Source organism: Heterodontus francisci, chromosome 41, assembly GCF_036365525.1.
Source record: "Heterodontus francisci isolate sHetFra1 chromosome 41, sHetFra1.hap1, whole genome shotgun sequence".
In the NCBI taxonomy this organism is placed as follows: domain Eukaryota; kingdom Metazoa; phylum Chordata; class Chondrichthyes; order Heterodontiformes; family Heterodontidae; genus Heterodontus; species Heterodontus francisci.
The window spans coordinates 32,081,298-32,092,470 of NC_090411.1; the positions used below are offsets into that span (position 1 = coordinate 32,081,298).

General features: G+C 40.6%; 2 protein-coding genes across 2 annotated transcripts; both read left to right on the plus strand.

Annotated features, from left to right (window-relative positions):
- The first annotated feature begins 546 nt into the window (after positions 1–546).
- LOC137353686 (ferritin heavy chain B-like) lies at positions 547–3,175 on the plus strand. The gene is made up of 4 exons (XM_068020046.1): positions 547–651; positions 1,770–1,916; positions 2,449–2,574; positions 3,025–3,175. Exons 1-4 carry the CDS (start codon positions 547–549, stop codon positions 3,169–3,171), a joined length of 525 nt encoding a protein of 174 aa, XP_067876147.1. The 3' UTR covers positions 3,172–3,175.
- A 4,180-nt stretch (positions 3,176–7,355) lies between these two features.
- Positions 7,356–10,138, plus strand: LOC137353582 (ferritin heavy chain, oocyte isoform-like). The gene is made up of 4 exons (XM_068019942.1): positions 7,356–7,460; positions 8,487–8,633; positions 9,429–9,554; positions 9,992–10,138. The coding sequence occupies exons 1-4, from the start codon at positions 7,356–7,358 to the stop codon at positions 10,136–10,138; spliced, it is 525 nt and encodes a 174-aa protein (XP_067876043.1).
- Positions 10,139–11,173: the final 1,035 nt, after the last annotated feature.

An 11,173-nucleotide genomic window follows, 5' to 3' on the forward strand; every position in this document is an offset into this window, starting at 1 on the left:
TGACATAGTCCAGGACAAGGGGTATAATCTTAAAATTAGAGCTAGACCATTCAGGGGTGATGTCAGGAAGCATTTTTTCACAAAAAGTGAAATGAAAAGCCGGAACTGTCTCCCCCAAAATGTTGAGATCAATTAAATATTTCAAAAGTGAGATTTTTGTTAGGTTTGGGTATGAAGAAATATGGATCCAATGCAGGCAAAATGCATTCAGAGACAAACCATGATCTAATTGAATGGTGGAACAGGCTTGAGGGGCTGATTGGCCTCCTCCTGTTCCTATGTTCCAATCACAGTCTAATCATCCAAACCTGCCTGAATTCCACAGCTCTCATTGTCTCTGGGTCCAACCCCCACAACCCGTCTACATTGTTAATTGGTGCCTGGATTCATGAGCGATTCCTGACTGGCTACCTGGAATTGTCAATCATCATTAATGATGTCATTCCCTGTTTGAATGCAGGCTGTCCCAGTAGCATAAATACAAGAGCTTGGGTAGGAAGCAGTTAGATTGTTGTTTGAACTTAGCTTCTGTTAGTAGTAAAGATTATGATGGCCTCTCAAGTGTGTCAGAACTACCACAAGGACTGTGAAGATGCTGTTAACAAGCAAATCAACCTGGAGCTCTATTCTTCTTATGTTTATCTTTCCATGGTGTGTATTGCTTTCTGGGGGTCCTATTTCAAAGTTAAGATTGGAATTTCAATGCATTTTGAGTAGCTAGAATTTTTCTGGGCCAATCAGTTGGGTTTATTATCTATCTCTGTAGTTCTCCCTGGTCTTAAATCAGTGAACACCCTTGAAACAGGGACTCTGTTCCTTTCTCTGTAATCTGTGTCCAATTTTGAAAGTAACTCTCAGGTTCCATGAGGTTTCCAACTGAGGATTCATGTTGAAGATGTATAAACCTAGTCACATTTTCCCACTTAAATGATAATTTACATTTAGTGACTAGTTAGTAAACATTGTTTGACTCGTTCTGGACTGTCTTTTTCCCCCTTTGTTAATGAATCAATCCTGTGGTGCTGTCCTTTTTATAGGAGGGGTAATTATCTTGCATGAAGCAGTAGTCTACAGGTCTTTCTCTACTGAATGAAGAGAATAAAATCTCACTCACTTCAATCTTCATTGGGGGGAGCAAAGGATGTCCTACTGTTTAGTATAATTTGAATGCTGAAATGTAATTCTGATCCAAATAGTATTATTGCTTTTAGTGATCTTGCAGGGAGGGGTGTTTCAACAATTTTCCATTTTACAGTATAAACTTGAAAAGCTAAGCCCCTTTTAATTGAAAGCAAATTCTTTTGAGGTGAAGGTGATTTATCTACCATGTAATTACTACCATTTTTCATAGTCATGAATAAGACTTGGGTAGTTGAGTAAATCCTGTAGTGTTAAGCTCTTGTCTGAGGAGTAGTGATATTACATGAAGCAGTAATCTTAAAAATCTCATTCTACTGAATGCAACTTCTCTTCTATCACTTCATTGGGGGACAAAGGATGTCCTGCTGATAACTATAGTTTGAGTGCCTGAAATGCAACTTTGATCCAAACAGTATTACTGCTTTTTTTTTTTTGTAATGTTACAGGGAGGGGCATTTCAACATTTAACATTTTACAGCCGAATTTTGGAAACCCAAGCCCCTTTAATTGAAAGCAAATTCTTTTGATATAAAGAATGGGTGATTTATTTACCATACCATTTTTGACATTGCCATAAATGAGATTTGGGTCTGACCTCTCTTCCCTTTCCATTTTGTCTCTACCTGCAGTCCTATTACTTTGACCGGGATGATGTTGCCCTGCGTCACTTTGCTGAGTTCTTCAAGGAGCAGTCACATGAGGAACGGGAGCATGCTGAGAAACTGATGAAATTCCAGAATAAACGTGGAGGCCGAATCATCTTGGCAGACATCAAGGTTGGGATCTTATCTTCACGGAATCCATGATCTAACTTGGATACTTTCAGGCTATGTTCCTTATTCTAATGTCAGTACTCAATCCAGAGTTTAATGAGTAAAATTTCTAGTGTTGGTGAGTTGGTATGACTGACCTTTGTCTCCTATATTTATAAAATCAATAAATGGATTTTCAGAAGGAACAATGTCTGCTTTGTCAACTATTGGCTGAAACATAGTGCTTAACTAGTTAACAGTCTTGAGAATGTGGGCCACAGCTGTAGATGTCCCTTAGATGTAGTTGAGGACCAAAAAGGAGAAAAAGAAAATTTAGCATATTTGGGGTAATTGGGATTCGAGCTTTGGCCAAAAATTGCAGTGTAGAGGCAATGAACTGATCCAGTGTCCTGTAATGGTCTGTCAACCCAGTGATTAAACCCCATCCCTCATAGTATTGGTGCACAGATTGTCTTTGCTGCTAACATTGTTGACCTTGAGCATAACATCCCTTGGACTTTGCACTCCCACTAACAGGACCACTATTCTGTTCCAGAAGCCAGAGCAGGATGAGTGGAGCAATGGTCTGGAGGCAATGCAGAGAGCTCTGCAGATGGAGAAGGATGTGAACCAGAGTCTGCTGGATCTGCACAAACTCTCCACTGGCAACACTGACCCTCATGTAAGTTAATATTGGAATGAGTTTTCAGATGGATTGAATGTGATAATTGGAATGTGCCTTTAACTCTGGTATTGTTCCATATGTTTTTGGGCCTTTTATATTTATATATTAAACAGTGTGAATGGCTTTTTTTTTTTATTTGGATCACCAAACTGTTCACAAGGTACTTGGTTTCTCTGGCATCAATCTTTTGTAATCACTTTGTGTAATGGATTTGACTTGCCATATTCTGGGTAAATTTTGGTCTTGTCTGGCTAAACTTATTCACAGAATAGAATGATTTCCTTCTGTGCTGACCACTTTGCCTGTTGCCTGTGCTTGTTCTCTGGAGCAAGTCTCGCTCCCATCTGCAGTACTTGCACCATTATCCTAGTGCAAATAAAATCTTATCGAATGAAGTTACTTGCATTTTTTAAAGCTAACTATACTTGCCTGTTTCTCATGTTCTAGTTGTGTGACTTCCTGGAGACTCACTACTTGGATGAGCAAGTGAAGATGATCAAGAAGCTTGGAGATCACATCACCAACCTGAAGAGACTGGGAGCCCCTGACAATGGCATGGGAGAGTACCTGTTTGACAAGCACACGCTGAGTTGATTAGCATTCTAGAATCGTTAGTTCTGTAATATTGGTTGAAATAAAATGTGATCCATTTCTCATTAGTATGCAATGTTATTTCTTGCTGGATGTGGAAATAAAGGTATTTATGGACTGAATTTGTTTTTCTTCTCTAAGTAACTCATTTCATTACTCAGATCACCAAGGTACCTTACTGTCTAATATCTAATTCCACTGATACTTTACCATGCCTTTGAGTTTTGACCTCCTACATCCAGCTTCTGTGAAGTGATTCAATGTCTGCTTAGGTTAGTCTGCTCACATCTTCCAATTTTCAGTGAGAAACTTGTAGGGAATGTCTGAATTATGCAAGTTTCACTGCAAAAGTAGTTTCTTGCATCGACAGCTGATATGTCATGCAGCTGTATGACACAAGGAAGGGATGCTGAATTTGGTTTTGACCCCCTGTTCTCATTGGAGCAAAGGGCAATGCAGAGAGATTTGATAGAGAAGGGACCATGTTGACCAAGGAAGATCTATTCCTGTTAGCTAATAACACAAGTACTCACCAACGCAGCCTTGGGGGCTTTGGGCAAGTGATGTAGGAGTATCTGAGGAGATTTTTTTTTTTAATACAACCAGTGGCAATGCCTTGGAACTTGCTGGTTATGTAGATGGTGGCAGTGTAGCCAATAACTGACTACAAAAGGAAATTGGATCAGCATTTGGAGGAAAATACTTGTAGGTGCTAGAGTAGGGGAATGGGGCTGAATGTACTGTACTGGTCACAAAAGACTCCATGGACTGAATGGCCTCCTGTGTCATAAATGACTCTGACAATTCATTGTAAAACATTCACCATCTTAATCTACCTTTGACCAGGTTGTCATTTGGCCAACTATTACTTGGAACCCTATTCACCCAGGAGCTATATTTATGAATGTCTGGGATGAGTGAATGCAGAAATACTTGGGTCAGGTCGTTATACCCCCTTCTATTTCAGGTTAAAACCATCGCTAGCAAACAAGTCTCAAGTTCAGCTTTGCAGAAGCAACAACACAGGAATTCACAACTCTTAAATTCCATGGGGCTAGACCTCCATGTTGCACTGAGACAGAGCAACAGTGTTCTGTTCGAAGCTCTCCACTTTTCATTTCCCCAACATGTCAGTTGGTTCACAAATTTGCTTTGGGCTGGCCAATCTTTTTCAAAATATTGTGGTTAGCACTGTGAGAATACATTCATTCTAGACCCATCAAGCGCAGTGTCAATTCTCCAAGAGATGGATCCAATTGTGCTCAACACAAAATGAAGTTCCATTTGCAGACTCCTGCGATTATGTTGACAAACTCTGAATCTGAGAACAGATTCAATCGGATTCACTTCGAGAAAACTCAAAGTAGCCAACATCAAATACATCATTGACAGGATTCTACTGAAGAGATTAGGAAAAATGGAAGTACATGGAATTGCAGGAAACCTTTAGACATGGTCATGGAGTTGGTTGGGAGGTAGGAAACAGAGAATAGAGATAATGGGTATGTACTCCAATTGGCAGGATATGACTAGTCATCTCTCCCAGGGATCTGTACCAGGGCCTCGGTTTTTCATTACATTTTTAAATGACATGAAGGAATCGAGAGCCATATATCCAAGTTTGCTAATGACACTAAGTTACTTAGGTGTTACAGTAGGTGGAGTAAATTGGAGCAGAAAATTGAAAAGCGACATTGATAGATTGTGAGTAGCCAAAACTGTGATCGATAAATTTCAATGTGAGATAGAGCGAGAACAGAGAGAGATAAATCAGAATATTTTCTAAATGGTGAGGAGCTAGGAACTGTGGAGGAGCAGAGAGAGTTAGGGGTCCGTGTACAGAAATTACTAAAAGCTAGTGGAGTGGTATTTAAATGAATTAAAAAGTCGAATAGACTTCATCTCAAGGGTCTGGAATACAAAGGGGTGGAGGTTATTGTATATTTGTATAAAGCTCTGGTTAGATCACATCTGGAGTATTGTGTTCAGCTTTGATATATTGACCTTGGTGGGAGTGCAGCACAGATTCACCAGAATGATACCAGGGATAAAAGGGTTAAATTACGAGGACAGTTTGCATTAACGACTCTTGTATTCTTCAAGTATAGAAGAGTAAAGAATTATTATAATTGATGTGTTTAACATGAGTACTAGATTTGATCAGGTGTTGTTATAACGGTGCTGCTACATTTCTTGTTGGTTTTTTTTGGTAGACTCATATTTTAGATTTATGGACATTGTTTTATTTTGGGAAAACTGAAAAGGATTCTATGGATTTTCTTGTCATTGTGGTCATTGAAAGGGCACTGAGAGGATTTGTGGTGAACAACCCTCACTGGCAGTCTCCAGTCTTCAGATAAATATCCCAGCAGGGGCTTTTTGACTTGGAGAAGATGTTTACAGTGAAGTGACAGGTCAGGATTTATAGGGGTCAGGAGGCTTGACTCTTGAGATATTGTTTTTGATTTTGCTTTGAACAGTGTGTTGGAGTGTGAACTGTTTTGAAGACAATTGGAGAAAACCAGCCAAGAGAGCAGTCACCATCAGCATCCTCTTCTATCTTTTTGAGAATTTCCTGTGAATTAAGTGTAAGAAATAGGGAAACTAATATTGCATGTCTCCTGAAAAGGCTGCCAGAAACCCTGATGGCGCATTTCACGTGGAAAACCGACCAAACTGATCTTCAATGTCGCCTGAAAAGAACTGTTCTGGAAAGATCCCAGTGGCAGCAGTCTACATGTATTTGGGACACCAAACCAAAAAAGGGACAACAGACATTTTTCTGTATCTTCTCTTTTTTCTTCAAGAATTAACAATATTTGGGCAAAGTATTCTTTTTTGCCTTTTTTGTAACAGAGCTCTAAAAAGAAAATCTCTTTTTCTGGTTATCCAGTGTGTGTGTGTATGTGTCTGTGTGAGGTAAAGACCTGCTACCCGACCCTAACACGACGGGACCTGACGACATGTGTCGGGTACAGGTCGGGTCGGGTCGCTCATTTGGGTGCGGCTTTCAGGCACTTCAGGTAAGAAGTGTTAAAAGTAAAAAACCCAGCTGAGGTGGGAGTCCGGGACGTCAAAGAGGGAAACTCTAAGTCTGCGCAGTGAGCGAGTGAACGTCCCTATGACGTCATCACGCTCATGCTGCAGCTTCCTGCAGATTGGGAGTCGCAGGGTAGGTAAAAGGAACATTCCGGTAGTTGGGTTGGGCTCAGGTCGGTTTGGGCTGGGTCGGGGTCGGGCTCGGGTCTGGGCTTGGGAAGAAAATGGAGGGACTCGGGCCGGATGGGGCTCGGGTCAGATGTGGTTCTGTTGGGTTTGCATCGGGTTTTTTTTCGTGACCTGAGCAGGCCTTTAGTGTGAGGGGCTAAGATAAAAGGGAACTTTCATATTTCAATCTGTGTGTTACTGGTTAAGTCTTGTTTTATAATTAACTGATAATTTTGTTGTTTATTAAAGAAACCTGGTTGGTGTATTTTATTTTGGGGTAAAAATAGAGTCTATGATTGACCGTATTGGTAACTGGGTAAACATTTAAATATATGTTGTGACCTGTGGAGAAGTGGAACTAGAAAAAACAATGCCCTCCTCCCACCTCAGTCAGAACAATATATAGAGAGAAACTATTTTCTCTGGTGGAGCAGTCCAGGACAGGGGCTATCATCTGAATATTAGAACTAGACCATTCAGGGGTGATGTTAGGAAACATTTCTTCACAAAAAGGGATATGGAAATCTGGAATTCTCTCCCCCAAAATGTTGACATCAATTAAACATTTCAAAACTAAAACTGTTAGATTTTTGTTCGGTACAGGTATGATGCAATATGGATCCAATGCAGGCAAATGTCCTTAAGTGACAAACCATGATCTAATTGAATGGTGGAACAGGCTTGAGGGGCTGATTAGCTTCCTCCTGTTCCTATGTTCCAATCACAGTATAATCATCCAAACCTGCCTGTATTCCACAGCTCTCATTGTCTCTGGGTCCAACCCCCACAGCCTGACTCCATTGTTAACAGGTGCCTGGATTCAATAACTATTCCTGAGTGGCTACCTGGAATTGTCAATCATCATTAATGATGTCATTCCCTGTTTGAATGCAGGCTGTCCCAACGGTACAAATACAAGAGCTTGTGCAGGAAACAGTTACATTGTTGTTTGAACTTAGCTTCTGTTAGCAGGAAAGATTATGATGGCATCTCAAGTGTGTCAGAACTACCACAAGGACTGTGAAGATGCTGTTAACAAGCAAATCAACCTGGAGCTCTATTCCTCCTATGTTTATCTTTCCATGGTGTGTATTGTTTTCTTGGGGTCCTGTTTCAAAGTATTTTGAGTAGCTAGAATTTCTGTAGGTCTCACAGTTCCAGCGACCTGGGTTCAATTCTGGGTACTGCCTGTGTGGAGTTTGCAAGTTCTCTGTGTGTCTGCGTGGGTTTCCTCCGGGTGCTCCGGTTTCCTCCCATATGCCAAAGGCTTGCTGGTTGATAGGTTAATTGGCCATTATAAATTGCTCCTAGTATAGGTAGGTGGTAGGGAAATATAGGGACAGGTGGAGATGTGGTAGGAATATGGGATTAGTGTATGATTAGTATAAATGGGTGGTTGATGGTCAGCACAGACTCGGTAGGTTGAAGGGCCTGTTTCAGTGCTGTATTTCTAAACTAAAACTAAATATTAATTGGGTTTATAATGTATCTTTCTAGTTCTCCTAGACTTCAATCAGTGAACACCCTTGAAACAGGGACTCTATTCCTTGCTCTGTAATATTTATGTCCAATTTTGAAAGTAACTCCAAAGTTCCGTGTGGTTTCCAATAGAGGATTCACAATCATGTATAAACCTATTCAACTTGAATGGCAACAATTAAGTTTAGTGACTAGTTAGTGGAACACTGTCTGACTAGTTCTGGTCTGTCTTTCCCCCTTTGTAAATGAGTAAATCCTGTGGTGCTGAATTCTTTTGTTTGAGTAATGAATTTGCATGAAGCAGTAATTGAAAAGTCTCATTCAGTCCAATAAGACTTTTAGATCACTTGTCTCTTCATTGGTGGACGAAGGATGTCCTGCTGATAAATGTAGTTTAAATGCTGAAATGAAACTTGGATCCAAATAGTGTTACTGCTTTTAGTAATGTCACTGGGAGGAGCATTTCATCATGGTTAGTATTTTACAATATTAACTTGAAAAACCAAGCCCCTTAATTGAAGAAAATTCTTTTGAGATAAAGAATGGATGATTTACCAGGATGTTATTTTTAACATGACCATGAATAAGATTTGGGTCTGACCTCTCCCTTTCCATTTTGCCTCTACCTGCAGTCCTATTACTTTGACCGGGATGATGTTGCCCTGCGTCACTTTGCTGAGTTCTTCAAGGAGCAGTCACGTGAGGAAAAGGAGCACGCTGAGAAACTGATGACATTCCAGAATAAACGTGGAGGCCGAATCATCTTGGAGGACATCAAGGTTAGATTTAATAAGCCGCTCCCTTCAACAGATTGGACTGCAGTTTTGATTCTATAGGATAAAAGCAAAATACTGCAGATGCTGGAAATCTGAAATAAAACCAAGAAATGCTGGAACCACTCAGCAGGTCTGGCAGCATCTGCGGGAAGAGAAGCAGAGTTAACGTTTTGGGTCGGTGACCCTTCTTCGGAAATCCGGAATGTTAACTCTGCTTCTCTTTCCACAGATGCTGCCAGACCTGCTGAGTGGTTCCAGCATTTCTTGTTTTTATTTCAGATTTCCAGCATCTGCAGTATTTTGCTTTCATCCTATGTTCCTTTTATTCTAATGTCAGTACTCAATCTAGAGTTTAATGAGTAAAATTTCTAGTGTTGGTGAGTTGGTATGACTGACCTTTGTCTCCTATATTTATAAAATCAATAAATGGATTTTCAGAAGGAACAACGTCTGCTTTGTCAACTATTGGCTGAAACATACAGTGCTTAACTAGGTAACAGTCTTGAGAATGTGGGCCACAGCTGTAGATGTCCCTTAAATGTAGTTGAGGATTATGAAGGAGAAAAAGAAAATTTAGCATATTTGGGGGAATTGGGATCAGAGCTTTGGCCAAAAATGGCAGTGCAGAGGCAATGAACTGATCCAGTGTCCTGTAATGGTCTGTCAACCCAGTGATTAAACCCCATCCCTCATAGTATTGGGGTGCACAGATTGCCTTTGCTGCTAACATTGTTGACCTTGAGCATAACATCCCTTGGACTTTGCACTCCCACTAACAGGACTGCTATTTTGTTCCAGAAGCCAGAGCAGGATGAGTGGAGCAATGGTCTGGAGGCAATGCAGAGGGCTCTGCAGATGGAGAAGGATGTGAACCAGAGTCTGCTGGATCTGCACAAACTCTCCACTGGCAACACTGACCCTCATGTAAGTTAATATTGGAATGAGCTTCCAGGTTTTAAGGTGATGATTAGAATCTGCCTTTAACTCTGGTAGCATTCCATAAGTTTTTTTTTGTCTTCATATTTAAAAACCAAGACATCCACACTAGATCTTGATCACTGAACAGTTTGCAAGGTACTTGGTTTCTCTGGCATCAATCTTGACTTGACTCCCAGTTTAATGGAATTGATTTGCCACATGTGGGTAAATTTAGGCTTTGTCTGGCTAAATATATCCACAGAATCTGAATGATTTCCTTCTGTGCTGACCACTTGGCCCACTGCCTGTGCTTCTTTCTCTAGAGAAAGTCTCGCTCCCATGTGCAGTACTTGTGCTATTATCCCAGTGCAAATAAAAATCTTATCCAATGAAGATTCTTGCTTTTTTAAGCTAACTATACTCACCTGTTTCTCATGTTCCAGTTATGTGACTTCCTGGAGACTCACTACTTGGATGAGCAAGTGAAGATGATCAAGAAGCTTGGAGATCACATCACCAACCTGAAGAGACTGGGAGCCCCTGACAATGGCATGGGAGAGTACCTGTTTGACAAGCTCACCCTGAGTTAATTAGGGTTCTGCAACTATTAGTTCTGTACTTGCTGAATGCTTTTTGATTGCCAGTTTTCTCGTCTCTTGCTGTATATGGAAATAAAAGTATTTATCATGGATCTGATCTTTGTATAAGTCAATAACTGATTTGATTATTCAGATCATTATGCCTAGTTATATACTGATTCCATTTAAACCTTTCCCTCTCCCTGGCCAGCCTCCCAAACTTGGTTCAATGCCTTCTGAGGATAACTTACTCACATCTCCCAATTTTCATCGAGAAGCTTGTAGAGGATATCGGAAATATGCAGCTTCTGCTACAGCCATGTTCTTGCTGCTGTAGGTGAAGTAGCATGAACTTGTGAAATATGGGGAAAGGATACCTAATTTCTACCTGCATGTGACCTTTATGTCCACTTATAGACCAGAATTAACCACCTTTAATCTGCCATTTGATTAACTAATATCTGTATCCCTATTCACTAAAAGGGTATGTTTACCAATGTCTCGCCTCAGTACAGGGAGATGCTTGGATGAGGTAGTAGGAGACCCCTACGAATTGAGCTCATAAAGCTTCCTTCATAACAGTCCTGCACTTTGCCGAAAGTGTACTGTGACCTTACAGGTCTTAACTTCGATGGGGATTGTGCTCCATCTCTCCAGCGTTATGTGGAGCAACAACGATCACTTTAAAGCTTCTCCATTTTCTATTTCCCTAATTTGCTGGTTAGGTTGCAGAGTCAGTGTGGATCACTTTCCATCTATTGTGGTCAAGATTGGTATCCCTGGCTTGGTCTAGACCCACCTGTGGGTGCATCAACTTTCCAAGCCATCTTAATTTGGATCCAATTGTGCAAAATGGAATTTCCATTAACAAACTCATACAATTACATTATGAATTACTGACTCTGAACAGATTCAGTTTGAGGAAAGCCAATATCAAATACATCACGGACATGGTTCAACACGAGATGAGGAAAAATGGAAGCCTGTGCAATTGGAGGAAATCTTTATTTATGGGTGGAGATTTGGTTTTGAGATGGGAGACAGAGT